The 26,125-nt window shown below is 50.1% G+C and overlaps 2 protein-coding genes across 4 annotated transcripts in view; one reads left to right on the forward strand and one right to left on the reverse strand.

The window, feature by feature from the left end:
* The window catches only part of LOC144732212 (annexin-B12-like), a 246,943-nt gene that overhangs the window by 48,692 nt on the left and 172,126 nt on the right, over nucleotides 1-26,125 (reverse strand). The gene's annotated exons all lie outside the window — the stretch shown is intronic.
* The window catches only part of CYP4V2 (cytochrome P450 family 4 subfamily V member 2), a 52,372-nt gene that overhangs the window by 1,932 nt on the left and 24,315 nt on the right, over nucleotides 1-26,125 (forward strand). Inside the window, exons 1-4 of one of the 3 annotated variants that reach the window (XM_078613603.1) lie at nucleotides 1,928-2,195; nucleotides 15,150-15,262; nucleotides 17,329-17,414; nucleotides 17,917-18,107. In XM_078613603.1, the coding sequence (XP_078469729.1) occupies nucleotides 1,943-2,195; nucleotides 15,150-15,262; nucleotides 17,329-17,414; nucleotides 17,917-18,107 (643 nt within the window). In that variant the 5' untranslated portion in view covers nucleotides 1,928-1,942. Of the gene's footprint in view, nucleotides 1-1,927; nucleotides 2,196-15,149; nucleotides 15,263-17,328; nucleotides 17,415-17,916; nucleotides 18,108-26,125 lie in introns of those variants that run through there. The other 2 variants (XM_078613604.1, XM_078613605.1) reach the window with 2 other exon arrangements.

Below are 26,125 nucleotides of genomic sequence, written 5' to 3' on the forward strand. Positions count from 1 at the left end.
GTTATTTTCCTCGCCTGATATGCAGGTCAGGGGTTCAATCCCGACGCTGATGCATGAATATTTCAAGTTTGCATGTCCTCCCCGTGGTCGCATAGATGTTCTCCGGTTTTTCTCTACACATTTAGAAATATTTACTCAGATTATTTTGCTGCTATAAATTTTCACAATATAAGCCACTTTGTTGAGCTATAATTTATGGCCAGGTCGATTCTGAAAAATAAGCCAAGACCTCAGTGAGCTTCGTCTGGTAAGATGGGAATGGTTTAGTTTCATTTGTATGTTTTTGGGTGATTTGTTTGCCTTTCCTGTACTTTGCACTATCGTATTTTTGTATCGTGTATTGCTGTAATGTTGATATCTGCTCCTACTGGACATCTGTGAAAAAGAGCTTTATAGCTCATCGGATTCCTCCAGTATAAGTACTGTATTTGATTCTGCTCATGGTGGATACTCATACCTTTCAACCTCCTATCAATGCCTACCTTATTACATACCAATTCAGACCTTATTGGTCACCCCGTGCCCTTATAAATTTCAACGTGCATCCTACAAAGTCCCATAACAAGGGAGAAACATGAACAAACGGGGGAAAAAAATGCCCGTTTTGAAACGGCTGTACGCTGTATGGACCTGAAAACTTCCCTGTACAAGAATACTGGGTAAAACGTATGGGTTGACAGGTATGGAAAATGCTCATGGTAGACACGTCCAGCTGCTGCACGCGGGTCGATTTCATCGCTCAACCTTCGCGGTGTTTTACCACCTTTTGCTGCCGCTCCGTCGTTAGGCTCAACCACAGCCATCGAGCAAGGGCCATGCCCTGCCCAAGCCCCCGTTTAGCTTGGAACAGACTTTTGGGCTAAGGGCTGTTAGCGTGCACCTCTGAAGGCCGACACGAGGCGGTGGGTCGCCAGGACCACGCCCGGCCGCCTTTGTCTTTCCAGTGGCGATGTTTACACACTGCACCGGGTATTAATTTAAGGATAAGTCGACCTAGGGGAGGCCCGATAATCATCACTGGTGTTTGGCCATGAGCGGGAATCGAACTCGCCGGGATTCGTACCGCAGCGTGCTAACCGCTACACGACCGCTCCCGACATTGCCATATTTTTTACCATCACAAGCATTACCATTATTGTCACCACAATCATTGCCATCATCACAATAGTTATAATAAATGGCATCATTATCATGGCATCGGTGGAGCCTGTTCCGACGAGCGCGCACTGCCAGTACAGTTCAAGGATTGTGTTCTAATTTGTAAAGGGATGGAGCGATGATGCAGTGGAAAGCGCAAAAACGCCCAGTCTGAGGTATGGCCAAACTACCCCCAAGAATCCAAGACCAACACAGATATGTACGCATGTTGACCTTCTTTCGCGCCGTACGTAGCCAACCGTGCTAATTGTAGGTGCCGGGGGGGGAACAATGGGCAGGTCTTCGTGTTATTCGTGTTATTGTTGGGCTCGTTACAAGCCCAGCAATAACACGCTCTCGCGTGTAACCAAAGGTGTCGCCGCTGCTCGCGCCCTCTCCATCTCAGCCAATGGGGGGGGGGAAGAAAAAACTCACGCGGCTCGGACCCCCCCCCCGCGTACTGCGCGGAGCTTGGGGGTGGGGTGGACTTGTGGGGGGTGGGCAGCGCGAGAGTCGCCGCGAATCGATGCCTCGGTTGCAGACATACGAGCTGACAGACCGGCGCGTCCGTGCCGTGTTATTTGTGTGTGTGTGTCACCACTTGAGACGCGGCACGAGTGTGCGGGTGGCTTCCGTCGATGCGCTCGCTCACACTCCGTCTCTCGGCGGGGCACCGCTGCGCGAAGACCCAGAAAACGAACGGCCAAGAGATGGAATCGATTCCGCAAGCGCGTTCTTCTCGTGTACGGGATAGGGAGAGGCGGGGAGCTCCCAAGAGGGCGGGCGAGGGGGGTGTGGAGAATCAATGACGAGTGGCGGGTTGTCAGTGGGAGTGAGTGCAGAGAAAGAGAGGCTTACTCGGACGGGACAGGCAGAGAGGATGGATGCTCTTTCCGCGCTCGTGCTGCTCGCCGCGGCGCTCTTCGCGCTCTGCGTGGCCGCGTCTCGCCCCGCGCATCGCTTCCTCAGGCAGCTGCTTCACATGAGCCGCATCCCCGGGCCGAGCCCCACGTACCCGTTCTTCGGCAACGCGCTCATGCTGAAGCGCGGCGGGAGAGGTGAGTGCGAGACGGGGCGAGCCGGGGAGATTGGCCCCAGGCAGTAGGTGGGTCGCTCGATCGCAGTGCAGCGATTGGTTTCTGCACTTGGGTCGGCTAAATTCCACCTCTCGACAATTAAAACGGTGGCGTTAACTGCGTCACCTGTGTGTGGCCAAGTGGCACGGTTGCTTTGAGTTGTGACTGTCGTATCGTTTTCATAGTCGCAGCGTTGTCATCCTGCGCGAATGAGCACGAAAGTTCAAGTTTATTTATTAGGTATAGCCCTGTGAGCTATTCGGCTCTTGAATCGGGTGCAACCGCAACAAACAAAAAACAAAAACATTAACAAAAACATCTTAAACATCTTAAAGACAGCAAAATATTGCAGAAAAAAACACCGTACACCAACGCTGTGTGCAAAAATCCCAGTGGGATGCAAGTCAAACAACAACAACCACAAGACAACTTAGATAAAGGCCATCAGTCTAACTCTGTACTACAACAAACAAACATGGCTAAAAGTAGTGGAAAGTTTCCATTCCTGTGGCAGGAGCGAGTCTCTCCACAGGGGAGCGAGTCTCTCCACAGGGGAGCGAGTCTCTCCACAGGGGAGCGAGTCTCTCCACAGGGGAGCGTGCCTCTCCACAGGGGAGCGAGTCTCTCCACAGGGGAGCGAGTCTCTCCACAGGGGAGCGAGTCTCTCCACAGGGGAGCGAGTCTCTCCACAGGAAAACCACTGTTGACTTCCCTACAAAATGGTAACTACTTTATCGACCTGGAAGGGAAATGGGCCGAGTCAACCCCTAACGAGTATTGGAGGCGAGTGAGAGCAGGTTAGAGTGCTATCGGGTGAATTGTTCATGTTTACAGTCCACGAGTGATTAGAGCAATGACTGTTGAGTTGAAATCCAAAGTCCGAAGGTTGACCGAACTATACAACACAAAACAAGATTTGGGGTCAATATGGGGAATATAAATAGCATTGATGCATTTTAAATTGTGCAAGAAATACTGTACTTTTGGTTTATATGTGGAGAGACGGATATATGAGGGAGAAATTATCTGCGTATCTATTTAGTTGACTATAACAACTTGTCCTCTGATGCTGTCCACGTGGTTCATATCTCAACCAAACACCAGCACGTTTGTGTTGCACTTTGGAGCAAATTTCTTGGTGCAAAACTCTGTCGTGAGGTCCAAAATATTGGCACCAGACTTGTGACTTCCACCCATCAATGATCAAACTGCCTTCTTAACTGGATCCCGACTTAACCTGAGGTCTGTTACGAGATCAGAAGATATAATTATACTGGAGGAATCCGTTGAACTATAAAGCTCTTTCACAGATATCCAGTAGGGGCGGGTAAGAACGATACAATAACAGTGCAGATGCCCACGCTGCGAATATGTCACCCCCCAGAGGCGTAGCTAGGGGGGGGGGGGCAGGGGGGATCATATGTCCCCGGGCGCCAAGGTAAAGGGGCGCCAAAATGAGGCTTACAACGTTACATTATAACTTATTGCGGCGGGCGCGGCAGCCTTGAAACTACTGCACAAATCTACACCTCAACCTAAAAGTTGATATATCCCGCCACACACAGCCTACATTTCATGTAATTACATTTTGGTACGCGCGCCTATTAAGAACTTACATGGAAGAACGTCCCAAACAACAGACAGGCGCAGTCTTTCACTGGTCTGTTTTTTGGTGGCGGAAACTACAACGGCCTATTTTTAGTTCTTATTAGTGACACCATGCTCCAGGCGGCTGCAGCAACCGCAGCAGCCCACGCACGTTCAATTACATCATCTTCATCTATATATATAAAATCGCAAATCTGTCTGTCTGTGTGTGTGTCTGTGTGTGTGTCTGTCTGTCTGTGTGTCGCCGGACCATACGCAGTTTCATTGGACGAAATGTGAGGGATTTGCGAGACACGATTGGTCCGTTTGGTTTTCCTAGCGCTGCGATTGGCCCGTTCATCGAGGGCGTGGCGGAGTAGCGCAGTTGGTAGCGCCCTCGCTTCCCATGCCAAAGGTCGCGGGATCGATCCCCGCGTCCTTCACAGGCGAATATATTTTTAAATCCTTTATATTAAGTTCGCTGCCACGCATATAAAGAATTTATAGTGAAAAACTTTGTTTTACGGGTTATACTTATTATTTATTACTGCAGAGCGGCCGAGGAGATCGTGGCTGGGGGGGGGGGCAGGGGTAGCAGCCCAACCCCAGCCTGCCAAGGTGACACCTTGGCCGGCTGGGTAATCTAGGCGAGGCCGGAGGCTCTGCACGGGACTAGGCCTCACCACGCCACTCTGACAGGTGAGTACTTTGTGCTATACAGTCCATAAATACTGCTATAGAGTCAGCATGTACTGCTGTAATCATAGCAGGTACCACCACAGTATGCACTGATGCAGTGAAAGCAGGTACCACCACAGTCAGTACGCACTGCAGTTACTTTATTAAGAGTAGTTTTGAAATATTTTAAAAACCCGGGCAACGCCGGGTACTTCCTGCTAGTCATGGTTTAAACGCCGACTAGCGAACAGAGGAAGTGACTCGTTCGTGGCTATTATATTCACCAATCAATAAAGCTGTTTACTGTTTCTGTTGTCTATTATTTACATAATCGAGTTCAAACTCACGAGCTTCGTTTGAGTTAACAAACGGTTTCAACAAGTGGAGAAAGCCAGAAAAACGTAATTCTCATGAAAACAATCCTAGCCACCGCACAGCTTTTACTACATGGAAGGAAGCCGAACAAAGGATAATTGATGGTACTGAAATTGACGCAGTGGTTCAAGCTCAGATTCATTTGGAAAAACAACGGCGAGATATATTGCAAAAAATACTCACCTGTATTAAGTTTATGGTTTCACAAAATTTGGCACGACATGGCCATGAGGAAAATTTAAATGCGGATGAAAAAAAATGTTGGAAACTTTCTCGCGCTGATCAAACTGGTTGCGCAGTATGACTCATTGTTAGCAAAACACGCACAGCACGCAGGAGAAAATCCGGGATCAGTTTCTTATTTGTCACCGGAAATCCAGAATGAATTTATCCACATACTTGCATCGACTGTAAAGAACCAATTGTTGAGTGATATCAGGAAAAACAAGTACTACGGTATCTTACTTCACTCAACTGATCTAGGACATCGGGAACAGCTTTCTCAGGTCATAAGATTTGTGGATGTGGATTTTCATACTAAAAAAGGAACTATCAAAGAATCATTTTTAGGTTATATCGAGATACATGCAAAAGATGCAGCAAGCCTAGAAAGAGCCATCGTCGAGAGACTGAAATCTGACAACATACCTCTAGCCGACTGTCGGGCACAATGTTATGACAATGCTGCTGTGATGACTGGGCATATATCCGGCCTTCAACAACGAATATGTGACAAAAATCACAGAGCATTGTTTGTCAACTGTGACAACCACAGCTTAAACTTAGCAGGAGTACACTCAGCTAAACAGGATCCACTTGTCACATTTTTTGGAACAGTTGAAAGTTTATATTTGTTTTTCTCTCGTTCAACAATTCGTTGGGAAGAGTTAAAAAAAAAGCTGTGCCCATCACAGTAAAGCTGGAGTCTGAAACACGCTGGACTGCACGATCAGAAGCTGTTAAAGCTATCTATGAAGGACTGGATGAACTAGTAGGGCTGCTAGACAAATTATCGGAGGACGTAACTATGACGCCTGAAACCAGAAGTGATGCAGAACAGTTACAGGCATGCGTATTACATTTTAACTTCATAGTTTTATTACATTTCTGGAATGTCATTTTTGGAAAAATGTATCATGTTCAGAAGCTCTTACAGGATCCTACTATGAATTTCAAGGAAGCAGCAACTGATCTTGAATTTTTGGAGCATGAATTTGTCAAGCTTCGTGATGATTTGAGCCAAGTTGCTGTAGAAAACGCCAAAACAAGATGCACAGCCTGGGGGATCGATGTGGACAGAAGAATTAGGCGATGTCGGAAGATGCCAGGAGAACTGGCAAGAGATGCAGGACTTTCAGCAGAAGAAGAAATTGTGCGCGTTATGAAGAGCGTATTTTATCGACTTCAACAGGAGATGTCAACACGGTTTTTACGACTAAAAGACCTGAACACAAAATTTTGATTTCTGCTGGACGTCAAAACTCTTCTATCCAACACAGATGTCGATGCAATTCGTCGAAATTGCACAGATTTTGGAAATTTCTATGACACCGACATCAGTGGCCACTAACTTTTCACAGAAATTGGAGATTGAAAAATGCTGCTCAGTAACCGGAATGAAGTTCTACCAGAAACTCCTTTGGATCTTCTTGGTTTTATTGTGTTTTATGGAGACGACATATTTCCGAATTTGCGAATTTCACTGCAAATGTTATTAACAAAAGCAGTTTTAATTGCAAGCTGTGAGCGGTCGTTCAGCAAATTGAAACTTATTTAGTCGTATTTGCATGCTTCAATGGGACAAAATAGTCTCAGCGATCTTGCTCTTCTTAGCGTTGAAAGAGAAACATTGGAAAAAACAGATGTTGATTACGTGATTGACCAGTTTGCGACAGTGAAATCAACAAAAATGTATCTTTTGTAGACTGACAACCAGTCTACGACAGTGACTGAGTGAGCCATGTAATATAATTTCTATAAATTTGCTTCTTTAAATACAATGTTTCATTAAAATTTAAATTGTTATTCCTTATTCGATGTAATAGGAAAATGTGATTTAAACGGGGGGGGGGGGGGAATTTTATAGTTCGTCCCCGGGCGCAAAATATCCTAGCTACGCCTCTGTCACCCGCGCCACTTCCTCCTGTTCGGACACCTCCCTGGCAACCTTGGCCTCCTGGTGAAACAAAAAATCAACCCCAAGACCAGTCTGGAGTGTTGCACCTTCTGCGCTGCTTTGAATGTTTGGATTGCTCTCCAGATGATTATCCTCATCGTCCTCAGATCTTCCACTCTTTTCCCTTTCATCATCATCAACAGCCATGATCTATACACTACTGGATGAAGGCTTTCCCAAGTTATCATCGCCCATCACAGTCTATTGATGTGTAGCGAGTCCAACTGAGTCGCAGACGTTGATCCTTTTAGAGACAACATATTTATTTGTACCACGTAACACAAAGGGGTAACTGCCCCTTCACCAGATACAGCCTAGGATGGTGACCACCCAGTTAACCACTCTATACAGAGGAGTCACTGCTATGATGGATCGGGCCCTCACTCGGGTCCGCGACCACGTGTTTGCCCTCTAGGACGTAGAGCTTCCAGCTTGAGATGTAGAGCTTCAGCTGGTGGACGTGGAGCTTCAGCTTGTAGAATGCAGCGACCCAGGTCCCTCTCAGGGAACCCGCCTTATATCCCCCTACGGGTCGGGGCCGCTCTGCCCCTGGCCCCGCCCACCTTCTACAGCCTTCTAGCTCCTCCTCGATCCCTCTCGAGAGCTCTCCCGGGACACTTGATCACCCCCTAGTCCCCCCACCTGGGGGCCTCTCTGTGGACACTAGATCACGTGTCTGCAGGGTCAACCAGAGTGCCAACCCTGTCCTTAGGCTGACACTCGTGGGAGAACGCACTGCACGCTATGCATCGTACCTGCGCTATCCCAGCGCTCGCCAAGCCCCGCTAGGGCTGTTACTACACCCACCACGGGGTGTACACGATGACAATGCATTGCATGCCCACGGCCCTTCCGAGCTGGTACCATACAGGGCCATCCTCGATGTCACTACAGATGCAATAATCCATCTCACTCCTGCACATTAGCTCATCGCATCGTTCCACCTCTGCAGTGGTATTCCACCTATATTGGTGTAAAGTCATGAGGTGAAGAAACCATTCATATTCCTCGCAGAGCATTGTGTTAGAGAATGGCACATAAAAGTGGATATTACAGAACTAACTTCTAAAATCCAAGCATCCACTGGTTCACACAAAGGTGCAGCACTTTATCCATTCTGGTGGGATTTATCAAAATGAAGTGCAGAACAAAATATAAGTTGATATGCTTTTGTTGTTCAGCACTCTGAGCTCTGACCCATCTCAATAGCTGTAAACATTTATGATAGTGTTTTTTCACTAAAGTCAACACTAGCAAAGAAACGTGGACTTTTACCTTTATCGTTGTTTTTAACCTTTAGCAATAGCGACATACTCCACCTATTTTCTTTGTGCATGTGGAAAAAAACTGGCAAAGAAGTGGTTTACACTGAAGATAGCTTTCTCCCTGAACCTTCCTGTGTGATGTTTTTTCGTAGCTTAACATGTGTAAATATGCTTTCGTAATTTTATACTGAGGCTTTCACGACCAATATTTAATAATTACAGTAGTTGCTTTTGAGCTATATCCGTGTAGGTATGATGTTAATTTTCAGCTATACCCTCCAAAATGTGTTGGTAACATCTGATGATGCTGGATGTAATCTCCAGTGAAATGTTGTACACAATTGTCACTATTTTGCTTAGGCTTTTCAACATTCCTCTTCCTCCGGTTTGCTAAAAAAAACTATCAATTGACATATTTGTCCCATGATGTAACAACTTGATTTGATTAGCTCTGTCAGGTTGTGGAGGGTATAGCTGAAAATTGGCATTACTGTGTAACGACACGATCTAATTTTAGGAATAATGCATTCATGAGTTACAATTAACCAAGATAAAAACTTTAATCTATAATAAAGGTGAGGAATCAAACACAGGGGGAGTGGTGGCGCACTATGCTATGGACCTGGCAATCTAAGTTCTGTAATCTCCATATATATGTAATGCGGGCGAAAGCGACCTTCCGGATGTGACGTCACAAGGAGGCGGAGCCAGGTGACGTGGGTGAAAGGTTGGGGTCCTTAAGTGGGTAAACCGGAAAGAGAAGTCAGTCGGGTTGTGAATAGAAAAGGGTGAGGCCACGAGGGCAAATGAGAGGAGGGGGGCACCGCCGGCGAGCGGGAGCCGACCCCAGAGTACAGCCAGGAAGGCTGTGTGTTAGAGGCAGCGGTGTGGCTGCAGAGAGTCGCAGGAGCGACGAAGAGAGAGAGAGACAGCACGAGGCTGTCAGCGCTGCGGAGTAACAGCAGCGATTACAGCCAAGGGGGGCTGAGAGTGAGTAACAGCAGCGGAGCTGCTGTGGGGGCTGCAAGAGCGACAAAGAACAGCAGCGGGGTTGCTGATGGTGACTGGAGTGACATCGGAACCAGCACTGAGAGAATAAGAAGAGACAGCCGTGTGGGTAATACAGTATGGACCAAATAAAGGACACTGAGCCAGAGATCGTGGTCAAGTCTTTTATTACACTGGTGTCAGAAGTGAAACGGCTTGTCAAGACGGCTCGGAAGAAAGAATATTCCTGTGCCATCATCTGCTACATCATCCGACTTACGATTGAGACAGATGGCGCAGCTGGAGACCTGGAAAATCGTGCTGGCGAAACCGTGTGAGCTCACCACGCCGACGACGGCAGTGGGGAGAGCCGATGGTGGTCTGCAGGCCGACGCCTTGCCTGCGCTGCCAGCGCCATCTGCCACGCGGCACGAAGACGCCATCTTGGGCGTGGCAGGGGAGAAACGGCGGGAAGCCGCCATCTTGTCTTCACCGCGGCGGGGAGACGCCGCCATCTTCAACATCGCGGCGGAGAGGCAGCCTTGCGCTGCCATCTGGAGGTGCCGCGGGGAGAGCAGCCTGCTGTGAGCTGCTGTTTTGCGAGGGGGAGCTGCGAGGAGAGGACGACGACGCTACAGCTGCTGGGGCGGGAGCTCTCCCGTCCTGGCTCGGGTGCGTGACAACGGAGCAGTCAAGTCGCCGAACGAGTTCTGCGAGACGACTCAAGTTGCCGCCCTGCCGTCCTCTTCTTGCTGCAGCCCCGGGCGGGTCGTAACGATACGCACCCGGCCTTTACACACACCTCACCCATCTTTCGAGGGCCGGGTGGGGGCGATTTTGTTTTCTCTCATGACTCGATTGTGCGGAGCGCGGTTCGGACTGTGGGTATGTGTGTGTAATAACGATGAACGCGCTATCTGCTTGTTGCTCGGTGTCAATTAAAGTGTGTACGTGTGTTGAGAATGGACGGAGAGTATGCTGTGCTTGCTGAGTGTTAAATTGTGTGTGTGCGCTGCGGTGTGGAGTTGTTATATTGATGGCGAAGTTAATTATTAACTCGGGAGCGTCGGGTATCTTGCGCTGTATCATCTCGTGGGTTACCTTGTGCGATGGGCTTAATTGGAAAATATATATATATTTTTTGGTGTATTGTGCTGCGAGGTGCTATGTGCGATGTGGTTGTTGCAAGAGAGAGAATATTTGTGTTGTTGCTGCAATGTTACGACTGGATTCATGGTGTGTTGGTTATCTGCAGATCGGCTTGCTATTGTGCTTAAATGTGCGCGTGTGATCGCGATATGCTGACTGTATGTGCTGTTACACCGTTCTGTACGGTTATGGGGTGCGATGCATTGATTGACTATTGGGGTTGGGATGTTATTAATTGTGCGTACCTGTTTGGAAATTGGTAACAAATTCGAGGGGGACCCTATTATTTGGTCGTATGGATGTTATGTACACGCGATTTTGTGTATATTATGGGTAACGGCGCTTTGTGAGAGAGAGAGCGCGCTTTGAGGGTGCGTGATGACGCCGTTGTGGGTGTCTCAAAGGTTAATGCTAATGGGACCGTAAATTGGCGCCAAGTTGCGTCGCGTATTCGGTTGGTCGCATGCAGCCACGAGTTGCTTTGCGAGTTGGGTTGTGTAACCAATGTGGTTGGTAAAATATTGGTTAAAAATTCCCCGATATGACTGCTGCGCGCAGCAAGCTGGGGCTGTGCGTCTATCGTTGTTGGGATTGTTACAATAAGACGGGGGAAGCAATTTGTGACCCCCAGCAAAGGGAAGCTGGGGTGCACGAATGGAGAAAACTGGCCACGTGTTCGCACGTTGGGCCGCCATTTTGCGCACACGCGGGGTATGGCGTCGATGCGCTTTGCGGAAAGGGCCGCCATTTTGAGCGCGCGGAAAAAAACCTCGGTGGGGCAAATATTCCATCTGTTATGCCTGCCATTGTTGATTGGGTGATGCACGAGTGGTGGTCACGTCGGCCTATGGCTGATGGCTGACCTGACAGCCCGGAGGCGAAACCTCCGTGGTATGTCTTTAACTAATGGGCCGTGTGCTCATATGGCTCGGGGAGTCATGGTTCAGTTGTGCGGTGGCAGACTGAACCTGGTGTGCCGGGGGCTCACGGGTTTTGGGTTAGGGCGTTATTGTCTCTATAAGAGAACATTACCCCGTGGGGGGGGGGGTCGTTGATATCTGGCCTTGCCGAGGGATTGATCTTCCCTTGGCTATGAAGCGCATTTCAAAGATTGATGGAGCTCGTTTGACGGGGTTGCAGTGGCAGATGTGTCTTATATATTTGGACGATATCATTGTCTTCAGCCGCACATTTGAGGAACATTTAACACGGCTGGAGACAGTGTTCACGAGGATGCGCTCTGCGAATTTAAAATTTAAACCAAAGAAATGCCACCTACTGCAACGGTCCGTCCGTTATCTGGGGCACATTGTGAGTGCTGAGGGGGTGTCCACGGATCCGGAAAAGACGGCGTGCGTCCGGGATTGGCCGACTCCGGCCACCGTGGGGGATGTTCGGCGGTTTTTGGGATTTGCCTCGTATTACCGAAGATTTGTGCCGGGTTTTGCGACGATTGCGAGGCCCTTGCATCTCCTTACGGGTAAAGGACGGAAATTTGTTTGGGGACAGCCGGAAGAGGCGGCCTTTCGGAGTCTGCGTGATCTATTGGCTACGGCTCCGACATTGGATTATCCCGATTTTGATCGCCCTTTCATTCTTGATACGGACGCGAGTGACACAGGTAATGGGGCGGTATTATCACAGTCTAAAGGGGGCGTAGAGCGCGTCGTGGCGTATGGTAGCCGAGTCTTGTCGCCTGCGGAAACACGCTACTGTGTCACTCGTAGAGAACTTTTGGCGGTTGGGTTTTCCTACGGCAATTTCGACCGTACCTTTACGGTCGTTCTTTTATTGTGCGTACGGATCATGCGGCCTTGCAATATGCACTTAAAATGGACCAGCCATCGGGACAGTGGGCACGTTGGTTGGACACGCTACAGGCATTTTCCTTCCAAATTCAACATCGGAAGGGAGTGCGCCATGCGAACGCTGACGCACTTTCCAGATTACCAGGGCGCGCCCCTTGTAAATGTGCGTCGGGGACGCATAGGTGTTCGCCGATTCTAAACCCCCCTCAGCCGCTTACGTTGGCCGTCGAGAAGTCGGATACTCCGATGGAACCGGGACCGACTGACGGGGTTTCGAATCTGCTGCGGTCTGTCTGGATTCGGGAACAAATGATGGATGAGTTGTTGTTGTCCATGCGGAAGCGGTCTATGAGGGACAATGGGAGTCCGAGTACGGCTGTGGGGCCGCGAACCGCTCTCCGAGATGGTCTGCTTATGTGGCGAGAAGGGTTCCAGGAAAGCTGGCGTGTGGTGCTACCAACGTCCTTGCGATTCGAGTTGATGAGAACTCTCCATTGTGACACACTATTGCATTTAGGGGTGCAGAAGACTTTGTTGACGTTGCAACGTCATTATTTTTGGCAAGGCTGGTGTGTGTCCATCGCTGATGGGATAGTAAGGGAGGAGCATGGCTGAGTGCTGCTCATCCCCGAAATGGCACTAGCTGAGAGTATGGTAAATGGATGTTGCCGTGGGTTGACGACCACGGTGAGGGTTACGGCGAATTAAACGTTACCGCTGGGGAGCGTGGCTCTCTCCACGCGAGGGTGTGCGATTAGGGGTTGTTGGTTTGTTGAGAGTGACTGTGGGTACATGCTGTGTACGTCTGAGGTCTGTGCTGGTCCTCAAGGGAGGACTGCTGGTGGGTAAGAGCAGACATTTTTTTGTTGTTGTTGTTTTCACGTGTAAATAATATTGTTGTTAAAATGTAAATACTGGGGCGTCCATCGCGGTTATTTGGGTAATTATTGGGGTTTTCTTAAGCGGCCCGGAATTACATCATCTCCACTACCCTGGGGCCGGGTGGCTGTCGTGTACGACATGCGGATGTGCGTTGTTGTGCTTTGTGCTGTTGTTGTTCTTGTTGTTATATTACATGCTTAGTGTCCTTTAAGGGGGAAGGTCGGTTCACCGCATTACGCTTTGGTATTGTTCAGCCGAGGTCGGCTGGGTTTTTTCTATGGGGGAGGGTGGTGTAATGCGGGCGAAAGCGACCTTCCGGATGTGACGTCACAAGGAGGCGGAGCCAGGTGACGTGGGTGAAAGGTTGGGGTCCTTAAGTGGGTAAACCGGAAAGAGAAGTCAGTCGGGTTGTGAATAGAAAAGGGTGAGGCCACGAGGGCGAATGAGAGGAGGGGGGCACCGCCGGCGAGCGGGAGCCGACTCCAGAGTACAGCCAGGAAGGCTGTGTGTTAGAGGCAGCGGTGTGGCTGCAGAGAGTCGCAGGAGCGACGAAGAGAGAGAGAGACAGCACGAGGCTGTCAGCGCTGCGGAGTAACAGCAGCGATTACAGCCAAGGGGGGCTGAGAGTGAGTAACAGCAGCGGAGCTGCTGTGGGGGCTGCAAGAGCGACAAAGAACAGCAGCGGGGCTGCTGATGGTGACTGGAGTGACATCGGAACCAGCACTGAGAGAATAAGAAGAGACAGCCGTGTGGGTAATACAGTACGGACCAAATAAAGGACACTGAGCCAGAGATCGTGGTCAAGTCTTTTATTACATATATAAAAGGCAAAGTTGTGAATATGTGTGTCTGTTCAAAATGTTTAGCATACTTCCCGACATGCAACAAACTGCAAATTTGCCATGTGGGTACTTTACAGACTGTACACCGTGCAAAAATTAGAAAAATACACTTTCGTTTTTTTATTGGGGGGGGGGGGGGAGCTCAATAATGCATATATTTTTTGCACGGCAAGTGTAGTGTGACGGCAAATCTGTCACGTGACATGTGGAAGCGTAACGCATTGTAGTGTAGTGGTTAGCGCGCTGCGCTACGAACCCGGTATCCCGAGTTGGATTCCCGCTCATGGCCACCACTGGTGACGATTATTTCAACCGCTCCTGGGCCACCCCAAGGTCGACTCAGCCTCAAACGAGTAACTGGTGTGATGTGTGAACATTGCCACTGGGGAGATAAAGGCGGCCGTGCATCGTGAATCCAAGTCCCGGGCGAAGCCGGGTAGTAAAGCTAGTTCATAATAACCATACCAGTTCAATATGTCATACTGTACTAATTTAAATCGTGACAAAATGGTGGACTAAGTCTGAGGTTTTTACTGAGTAAGTCATACTTCCAGGGTTGATAAAATGATCCACCACTGTGGGAAGTCAACAGTGTCCATTGGAGAGACTGGCTTTTGCCACATGAATGTGGAATTATCACCACCAACACAGGGTCACCCACAGAGATGAGTACCACCATATGCACGGGCGTGGGCATGCATCCACTATCAAACACGTGCTCTAAGTTTGCCTTGTCGAGTGAGATGGCTAAGCAATCCGAGTGTTGAGAAGGAGCAGACAGGCTCTATTGTATAAATATCAGCCGAGGGAGCAATTTGGATTTTACAATTATCTCATCTCTGAAATCTTGACTTAAAGCTTTCGTGACTGCAGGAATTCATACTATTGGGTCTTTCGGTAAAGTCACATAGATAGGTTCCAAGAAAATAACAAAAAACTATGACGTTTCAATCGCAACACCAGCGGTCGTTTTCAGGAAAAGAATATCTCATCTCTCATTGACCTGTGAGTGTAAATGCGTGTCCGTCGGACATGGTATTGGCCACCCACTCCTGCACTGCGCCGGCCTTCATAGGTGCTCGCTGATAGCACTTGCCTAAATAATCTGTTAAATGGCACATGGGGATCTTAGTACGTGTCTTTGTATGTACACGTGTGTGTGTGTCTGTGATCTCTTATCGGTGCAGAATTCTTTCAGCAACTCATTGAGATGTTGCCCGAGTTCACGAAGGAGCCGCTCGTGCGCTTGTGGTTGGGACCCGTCCCGGTGCTCCTTCTCTACCACCCGGACACCGTGGAGGTAAAATTCCCATCACCACACGCAGTGGTGTCGTCATCTTGTTGCAATAAACTTCTCCCTTGACAGTGATGACAATGCCGATGATTAACCTTTTGCCTTGGCGATTCGCGATGTGCTCATGGATCTTCAACACAGCAGCTGGCTCAGGACTGAATCTGGCGATTGCTGCTGGCATCAGTCACTGATATCATGCAATGGAGAAGTCGATTTAATAAAAAAATCTGTGCACGATAGTGTTGTGTCGACAAGGTTGACGGTGTTGAGGAGGGTTAATGAGGTTGGCAGAGTTGACTGTCCGTAGGTCCAGAACAATTGGGAACCACTGCAGTCGAGTAGTTTGCACTGTGGAATCACCCGCACTATGCACAGTGGTGAAACAATGACAACGAAGAAGTGGTATTGCATATTCATGTGTAGTGCCTTCAAAAATGGCTCAGACCGACACGTAACAAGTCACCTGCTTACACTTTATTCACTTATTCTTGTGCAAGGGATCTGCGAGCCATCCTCACGCACTCGCACCACGCAGACATGAAATCTCTGCACTCAGCATAGCATGCACCAATCACACGCACGAGAATTCACTAGACGGGGGTCAAGGGTTAAAGGGCACTGACGTCACACGGATTCGGCGTGCTAGACGGATATGTGTATTGGGAACGAGGGCGGAGATGGAGGACTTCAAAGGGGCTGCGAGACGTGTGTTCAGGGTTGGTTTTAGGAACGAGTGTGGCTGTGGATTGAACAATAAACAAGTGCGTAAACCAGTCTCCGACTCCTCTTCACTTGCACCAGTTGTAGGCACTCCTATAACTATCTATACGGTCACTTATGTTGAACCTCTACCCACTCTTATCTACCTTTCACCTCCCTTATCCTGCACTCAGCAGCTCTGCTCTCAGCGACTCCGCACACAGCATCTCTGCACACAGCGTCTCCTCACACACCGTCTTCGCATACAGTAGCTCCGAAACACAGCACCTCCGCACACAGCGTCTCCGCACACAGCAGCTTCACACACAGCGTCTTCGCACACATCGTCTCCGCATACAGCGTCTCCACAAACAGCAACTCCCCATCTCCGCCGCTGCCCTTCGCCGGCAACAGTGTGAGTTGCAGCGGCGAGATGTCTTCACTCTTGGTTCCCCGTGTAGTGACATAAGAAGGGAGGGGCTGCTGGGGGCTCTGGGACCCTGGGCGGCCCAGGCGCTTGGGCCCCTTGGCGCCAGGCGCTGGGTTCCCAGGCGGCCCAGACGCTTAAGCATCTTGGCGCCAGGCGTTGGGTTCCCGGGCGGCCCATGCGCTTAAGCCCCTTGGCGCCACCAACGGGGGGGGTCTGTGTGTGGTCTGTGGGATATCTGGGGGCGCACACGGCCCCACCCCTCGTTGGGGACTAGGCATAAAAGGGGAGCTCCCTGGACAATCAGGGCCAGTTGTAGCTCAAGACCCAAGACCCAAGACCAGCCATCTCAGGACCCTGGGATGTTGTGAGAGCCAGTGGTGGGACTCTGGAACTCCCGGCTCTACGTCCTTGTGAGGGCGAGTTCCAGAGCGTAGCCAGAGTAGTGTATCTAGGCTGTGTACCTAGGCTGTAACAGGGGATCAGGACTGTTGGAGTGTTGGATTGTAATAAAGAAGTTACCTCTACAAGTGTCTCCGGAAACCATTACACCCGCAACAACTCCCTCTCCGCTCACGCAGACACCCTTATATCTCTTTGCTCATTTTCCGAGACCTCTCGTGTGTCACGTTTAGCTCCCGCCAGGCCGGCGTCTGTTGGCCCATCAATTAACCCTCATCTCCCATTTCCCTGGAAACACCTCCGGTCTCAACGTGCACACCAGGTCGACTCCGTTTTCACCCGCTTCTCCCCTTAATTAGGTGGCGGTTTGTCCGTGCAACATCATGTTGCACACACGCGCCTGTTTGTCCTCAGTTGCCCTCGGTGAACTGTGCGCACCGCGTATTTTACTCCTCTACACATGTGGAATTTAATTGTCTGGTTTGAATCGTTTTATTGCATAGCAGTGCATTATAAATGTCACTGTGTTGTTTTATTCCCACAGGTGATCCTGAGCAGCTCAAAGCAGATAGACAAAGCGTTCATGTATAAGTTCCTGCATCCATGGCTGGGAACTGGCCTTCTCACGAGGTACAGCCTCACGGCTTTAGCAGCACGAACCTGAACCCAATGTGGGCTCAGGCAGGGGCTACACATTGCCTGTACCAGTGGCATTTCCATCTCGTGCACATGCATTGGGTGACATCCGGGGTAGAGGTTACCCATGCTGATTATTCTGACATGGACAGAGATGCTGATGCTGAATTTGGAGCAGTTGGAAACATGCACCCACAAGTAACAATAAAATAACATGGATGCCGTGTGTATAGAATCAGGCATTGAGTGAGCGCACTGACAATTGTCCGGATTGCCTGTTTGCAAGATTAACAACAAATTCAGGTCTGTCTCGGACACAGCAGGCCCAGTGAACACGCAACAATCGGAAAAGTTTTCCATGCGGATGGTACCATTGGGCCAACGATGGTAAAACGTTCCAAGTTTATTGGAGAGTCGGAAGACCAACCTTCACAAGCGAATATGTGACCATGCAGCCATAGTTACGTTGTTGCTTTGCTATTTCCGTTGTTGCCAGCACGGGGGAGAAGTGGCGATCGCGCAGGAAGATGATCACCCCCACGTTCCACTTCTCAATCCTCGTGGACTTCCTGGAGGTGATGAATGAGCAGGCGGAGATCCTGGTGCAGAAGCTGCAACTGCTCGCCGGCCCCGAGCCCTTCAACTGCTTCAACCCCATCACCCTGTGTGCGCTGGACATCATCTGTGGTGCGTCCAACAAATATACTGCGCGTCATGGTTCGAGAGTTAATTGTATGATGCATGCACACGGAACCTTCAAACTCAAGCTAACTTAACGCTTTAGATATTTTGCATTCATCTGTCTTTCCCCATTGCTACACTCAACGATTAGCGAAATGGCACATACAACTACGTGTAATGGGTTCGATTGAGGTGCACACTGAAACTGTAGGCAACTCTATTTATTAACAACGTAACAACCAACTTGAACACTATACATAAGGTGGTGACCACCGTTCCTAATTTAACTAACACTCGGGTGGAATACTACATAATGTAACCAGGACAGGTTAAGAGGCTACCTGGTCACGGACGAAGATCGGAGACTCGAGGACCGCAGATGGCATCTTCATCCCGGGATTGAACAGCCACGCTGTCTCTTCACACCCCGCTTATAACTGTTGCGGCGTGGCCGGCCCTGCCCTCGGCCACGCCCCCCTTCCCGATCCTTCGGGAAGGTCCGGGCCCCTTACCATGAGACCACCAAGCTCCCCACTGGGGTCCCAGGCCCCCCTTCATCCGGTCACGTGTCCTGTCGAGTTCACGCAAAGTGTCACGGCCTGAAGCGACCTCAGTGACACCCCGCCTACAGTACCCATACATATGACGTCACAACATAGTTGTCATATGTCCCTACATCACCCCCTCCCCTCACTCCCGTGTAACACACAGCCGTCCCGGCTGTAACCCAACTGTGGGAAAAAAAGTGTGCCTCCCCAAAAAGCAACATCAATAAATAACCGACGACTGATAATAAATACCGCATATAAAATATGTACACATTCCGAGAGGGGGGGGGGGGAAGGGAAGGAGAATGCATGGAAAGAAGGGAACCAACAACAAATGTACACGACACTGACTAACCCGCTTACCCCCCATTGACTAACCCGCTTACCCCCCAGCACAGCCTACCCGTGTTATAATAACACATGCACAGTACAATAAAAGGCCAGGTTCAGCCAATGACCTCCTTGACAAATGAGTGTGACTGTTGAACGACGGTGTAGGCAAGCAGCATGGTGTGTGAGAGTCATGTAAAGGCGGCTAGTCTTAGAACGAGTTCGCATGGCCGTGCCCCCGGGCGAGGTGGGGCCTAAGCTTCCTGGGAGGCTCGGAGGGGACTTGAATATGGGCCGACGGCCACGGTCTTTCCATAGGATATGACAGCGTCAGTGGAGAACGGCTGGTTAACGGTCGCTCCGCACCCTGCAGAGCGTCCGGAGCAGAAGCAGCCGGCAACGTCGAGGGTGTCGCGCACTCCGGTCCTGTGGGCGGGACAAAACCACCCTGAGGAACAACCTCAGTGGGTGCACACTCCAGCTAGCCCAGCACACCTAACACTTGGCCCTCATGGAAGGGATGTGAAAAGGGAGCAACAAAAGACTTAAGGCGGGACGGATGCATGAACCAATACCGGCGACCGAATCGGATTTGAACACATTGTGGCCGGTTGGCCTGAATCACCTCAACTGGCCCACGCCAGGGTCTGTACAACTTGGGGGATGTACCCACGGGCACTTGAGTGTAAGTGCAGCCAAGCCTTGTTCCCCGGAGTCCATTGCTTACCAGACACCCGAAGCCCCCTTAGCCATTCGTTGGCCGACTGCCACAAGGCAGAATTTTCCTTAAAAGCCTCGCGTGCCTCCGAGACCCATTGAAGGGTAATTCGCATGGGTTCCAAAATGGTGTTCAGCTGGATGTCAATGAGGGGGTTATGTTCCCTACCCATACATTAAAAAGGTAAGTAGCCGTTGGAAGTGTGAGGGGCCATTCTATAGGTTACAAGCACCCCTGGAATATGCAAGTCCCTGTTGCCCTGGGACTCACCGACCTGCTCACTTGGCATGGAGGTCCGAGTTCTGTGGAGTCGCTCCACCATCCCGACCGTCTGGGGATGGTAGGGCGACGTGCAAACCTTTTTGGTGCCCATAGGCCAGCGGGAGCAATACTCCACGCCCACCAGCAAATATTTATTCCCTCGGGCTGTGATGGGAAAGGGCCCGAGCACGTTGAGTGCGACAAGCTTGTTATACTTGAACAGATTGCAAGAGCGGACAGCACTTAGTAGACGGCGGTTTCCGGCGAGCACACTGCACGCAGCCTTTAAGCACATTTTTGACATCCCCTGCCATTCCGGGCCAAAACAAATAGAGTTTGAGGGTAGCTAACGTCTTATGTACCCCAAGGTGCATCAGTTGCACGTGTACTGCTAGGATAACCCCTGAGGCCCGTAGGCACCACAACACTGTAGCGACACAAGGCACCATCTCAACACATCAAAAGGCCGTCTTTAAGAATGACAGGGACCACCCCGTGTCGGGCCGACACGTTTCCCGCGTCACTGACATGGCACCGTTGCTTCAATAGGGAGGCGTCCTCCGCCTGGAGGCGTCCCCATTCATTGTGGCTCAACCCAAGGGTGAAGTCATGAGCACACGAGATCATCGGGGCTATCCGGGGTGGAAGCCCCCGCCGACGCGACAACCGAAGGGGGTACCGCTGCGGTAGCCAATTTGCAGTGGCCCGAGCCAGAGAGGCACGCACACTCGTCGCACGGAAGTAGCCACGAAAGCGCGTCCGCATTTGGTGCCGCGCACCCTTACGGTAAGAAACCCGAAGGAGTATCTTGTAGAATTTTCAGCCAGTGGGAGAGCTGGCCGAATAGTTGCTCAACGCGTAAAGCGTACTGAAGAGCGACGTGGTCGGAACGCGCAGCGAAACGCCTACCATAGAGATGCAGCCGGTATTGTTGTATGAAAATAACTATGGCAAGTAACTCCCGATGCGTAACGCAGTAGCGTTGTTCGGCCAGAGACAACACTTTGCTGCCATATGCCACGACCCTCTCCACCCCGTCCACAACCTGGGACAATACAGTGCCAATGCCGGTGTTGCTGGCGTCCGTGTCCAGGATGAAGGGTAATGAAAAATCTGGGTATCAGAGGGGAGGGGCATCCACCAGACCATCTCGGAGCGCAACAGCATGGAGGGGTTTGGCAATAGTGGCGAACCTGGGCACAAAGCGGCGGTAGTAAGATGCAAATCCTATAAAACTGCGTACCTCACCCACCGACTTGGGAGTTGGCCACGTGCACACGCACACAGTTTTATCAGGATCTGTGGAAATTCCCGACTCGCTGACGATATGCCCAAAATATCGAATGGATGTCTGCAACAGGTGGCATTTTTGAGGTTTAAATTTGAGGTTAGCTGCCCCCATTTTAAGAAAAACTGAGCGGAGCCATACCAAGTGCTCTTCGAATGTTCGGCTAAACATGATAACGTTGTCCAGTTATAATCAGGCAGGAGTCCGATTGGAGTCCTGCCAGGAGCAGCTCCATGAGCCTCTGGAACATCGCCGGGGCCGAGTGGAGGCCCATCGGGAGCCAGTTAAACTCAAATAAACCCTGCGGTTTTCGAAAAACAGTCTTAGACTTAGAGCAATCATCAAGGGGCAATTACCTGAATCCCGAAAGTAAGTCGAGCGTTGAGAGAAAACACGCCCCCGCCAGAGCGTCCAATGAATCATCCATGCGGGGCAGGGGGTACGCGTCCGCCACGGATACTTTGTTAAGTTTGCAGAATTCAACGCAAAAGCGCAAACTCCCATCATGTTTCTTCACGAGAACCCTCGGAGCACCCCAGGGGCTGGTAGATAGAGAAATAACATCGGCGGCCAACATCTCGTCGACCGCCTGCTGCACGTGTTCCTTTTCAGTAGGTCTCAAGGATTTTGCCAAATGGGGGCGGCGTCACCTGTGTCAATATGGTGGCTTAAGAGGGTCGTGCGGCCAATGTCGAATTTACCTTTTCTAAAAACATCGGCAAACTCAAGTAAAAGCGCACGCAGCGCGGACCTCTGGCCATCGAACAAGTCCGAATTTTTAGAGCAGAGGACATCTAGCCAGCTGTCCTTTCCGACCTGCCCTTGAACCGTAGTTGACGCGACCCCCACTCCCCCCACAATGTTACTGTCCTCCTTCGCAGTCGACACACGGGCGAGCACCGTGCCCGCCTGTATGACCGACGCGTCCGGCCCAACATTGAGGATCTGAATGGATGGCTGTTGTTCCCTAGAGACCAGCATCTGAGCCCCCACGAGCATCATCCCCCGGACCGCACTATTAGAGGATCCCAACACGACCCCTCCCGCGGTTGCCTCTCAATCGAGCGGTTTCCGCAGACGCAGGGGAACGAGCATTTGCGCTTCGGGGGGAATCTTAACTGTGAAGCTAGCTAGCGCCTGTACAGTCGCGTTAGCTGTGAGCAATCGAGTGGGGAAAGATAAGAACGTGATGCGACAGCCCGAAAGCAATTTCAAACATCCTTGATCTATCAAGATCTTCATAGGCATTTTACTCAAGAAATCGGTCCCTAACAGGCAGGGCACGGCCAGGGAGGTGGAAACAAGGACCGGGCCTGTCAATTTAATGTCGCCAATGGATCCCCTATTAGCGGCAAAGTACGGAACAATGACAGGGCATAAGCAACGACATCCTCGGGATAAAATATAAAAAATCTATTCGGAAATCATGGTGGCAGATGCCCCAGTGTCGATGAGCACCCGCACCTCTACCCCCTGTATCATTCCAATGACCGCCGACGATCCATGAGATTCAGGTGAGCTTGAATATACCGGAAAATCTTGAGGGACGATGGGTCGTCCTCCTCCGTAGCTGGCAAGGCGATGTTCAACTCCTTCGCCAGCGCCAGCAACCACTCCAGGACCAAAGAGTCAACTACCGCCTGCTCCATCTTTGGGTACGCTGCTTGCGCCAGGGACAGCAGGGCGCTGCGGAAGGCGAGGGGCGTCTCGGCCTCCCCCTGCCTCCGCGCAGTGAACTTGTGTCGAACGCTCGAAAGTGGGTCATATACCGCAGCCATCTGTGCAAAGGCCTGCGATAACATGGTCCCCTCCCCCGGTGGGATGGCATAAAATGCTGCCAAAGCATCGTCGTCGAGGGTGGTGGGAAGCGCCTTTAACGCCTCCGCCTCAGTCCAGCCCGCCAGCGTGCAGTTCACGGAGAAGCATCGTTTGAATGCCTCCCAATCCCCGCCAGCCGCCGCAAACTCTCTGACGAATGGGAGTCGGCGTTGAAGCGCTGGAATCTCCCACGGCGAATTTAGCGGGAAGGATGAAATGGCGGGCTCCGCTTCCCACGCCCCCGCCAAAATGGCCACCGCGCGATTGGGCGGCAGGATGGAGGAGTCGCGCGTGTAAACGGCAGCCGCAGCGAGGTCGGCGCCATGTGGCTCCGGGGCCGCATCCTCCGTCGCCGGCTCCCCTGTGTCGAGCTCGCCGACCAGCACAGCCGCGGCGCTCGGCAAGGCGGGCGCAGACAGGGCGGCGATACCTCCGCGATGGCGGCGACTCGGCTGCTTGAGTTGCGCAGTTCTGCTCCGCCAGCGGCGAAGCCTGGCCTGCACCTTCCGGGGAAGCTATCCCAAGGGCTGTCGGAGGGATGATCGGGGTGAGCATGGGGCACGAAAGGGTGAGGCACACCCCCACCCCTCACACTCCAGTTGCCTTGCCACATTAAAGCAACTGGAGGGAGGAGGTCATAAAGAGCCATTAAATAATAAACCCGGGGCAAAGGGAGGTTAATGAAAATCTGGGAAATCTCCAGATTGTCAAAGGACCATATGACACGACCTCCACAGATGTTTTGGACAGTTTCACAAACAAATCTCCAGACTCGCTGGTGCGGGAGGAACAGCCTGGTCTCAAATCGAAACTTGCTGACACGGTTGTTGCACCACCCCATTCAGATCTCCACAAACGCAGAGCAGGGGCAATCCGACATTACAACTGGCGTTTTTTTTTTACAACGGTTAAGTTCGAAACTTAGTGATGAGAATAAATCGACATTATAGACTGCCAGTACACTCTCAGATTAAGAACCAGACTGCAGTCTACATTAGTGGCTTTCATTATTACTTTATTTTACTCTTATTCTACTCTTATTCACCACATATATTGTTTTTTTTATTGTATCTTTCTATCTACGTGACTTTACCGAAAGAACCAAAGAACATGAATTCCGGAAGTCACGAAAGCTCAAGTCAAAACTTAGTCTCCAACCTCAGGATATCAAAATATAACTCGAGAATAAAAAGCACGGATCCCTGGATACAGACGGGGAACAAAGGTTAATAAAACCCTTGGAATACCTGTGGTAACAACTATGGTAGATCACAAATCTTGGTTAAACATAAACCAAATAATTATGATGAAGTATTAGACCGAGGGTCATCCAGAAAAAATACAATGCGAAACAGGTCAATCACACACGACCAAGATAATCTATTCCATAGAATCAGAGCCTCCCCAACCACCTTTGTCTTCCAACAGTAAATCGTGATGCAGGGGGGCGCCTCCCCTTAATATATCAAATACCACGCTGTAAACATTGCCCAAAACACTACGCAAAACGTACTTTGAGTCACACACACACCGACGAGCACTAGCTGGGAACCAAGACAAGAGTGAGGAACGGCGAGCAGCGGATGAGCGGCGAGCAGCGGATGAGCTGCGAGCGCAATCGTGCTCCGCCGAAGGAGAGCACGGAGAAAGAGAGAGAGAGCGTGTAACCGGCGCAACCGATAAAGAGTGTCGGCACTGGCGAGCAGCGGACGAGCTGCGAGCGCAATCGTGCACCGCCGAAGGAGAGCACGGAGAAGGAGAGCGAGCACGTGACCGGCGCAACCGAGGAACATTGTCGGCGCTGGCGTCAGGGACGAGCTGCGAACGCAATCGGGCACCTTCAAAGACGAGCAACGTGCCTGCAACAGAGAGGCCTGCAGCTGCAGCCAAGAGAGAGAAAGCCGTGTGTATGACACACGACCCACCGCCTGGCAGGGAACCCCTTATCTCAAAAAGTGGAGCAGGGAAACAATACACCCACACACACTCACACATAACGCGCATATTGAGACTAATAAGATCGTTCCAAAAGTTCTCCTTGTGTTTCAAAAAGGGTGGTCATCCAAAGTCGGTGCGTCAACTATTAGCTGATCGTGGAAAGCATTGCTGCCCATTGAGTTACGTAGATATGATCGTTTAGAAGTATTTTAGTCATTCTTGTTGTTAATTGCATAATCTGTACCAATGAATTCATTGATAAAACTAAACATTTATAAACATTTATGTTACGAATCTACACACACACAGGGATACTATTGTGTTAAAATCTTTCTTTTGATCACATAATCTTGCCTGCAAATGTATTAAAGCCCTTAGCCAATTGATAAACATTTGTTAGACAAGCAGGCACACTACCGCACAACATTGTTCCAAGGAATTTCGTTAATTGCATAATCTTACCAATTAATTCATTGAGGTCTACCTTTGCCTTAAGCACATTTTTCTTTATTACCATTCGTAAGAATATTATCACATTCATTTTTCAGGACTTTTTCTTGTCGCCGTGTACGGTCGATTTACTCTGAGAAATTAGCCGATTGTTCTGTTACCCAGTTTAACAAACGCAACTATTGAGGGTTAAATTTATGGATCAATGAGGAGGACATCTCCAGGAGTACTGTGTTGACATTTCTCGCATAAGAGTTCTCATATGAGAATGTTATGTTTTTTTATGTTAAATTTGCTTATTACAGAATTGTCTGAGTGGTGCCTTCCTACATTCATGCATAAAAACTGTATCCTGCGGAGAGATCTGAATTTTGAGACCTGACATAAACAAACTAAAACATAATCAGTCAAAGTTAAAGCGTAATTACATACACTTTCATAACTTCATACAATTACACCATTTCATTATCACGATTGGAAATACCGCTAGACAACGAAGCAGAGCTTAATTTCGGGAAATTATACATCTTAAATTTTCACATTCAAAAAAATATTTCAAGACCGAATATATACAACAACACCAACAACGTTTGTACAGTTTTTTTGTACCTCAGAGGTGGCAAGCCTAGTGTAGTGTCTTCAAAAATTACTCGCACCGACACGTAACAAGTAA

The sequence above is a fragment of the Lampetra planeri genome, chromosome 41, assembly GCF_965212315.1.
Source record: "Lampetra planeri chromosome 41, kcLamPlan1.2.h2, whole genome shotgun sequence".
In the NCBI taxonomy this organism is placed as follows: Eukaryota; Metazoa; Chordata; class Hyperoartia; order Petromyzontiformes; family Petromyzontidae; genus Lampetra; species Lampetra planeri.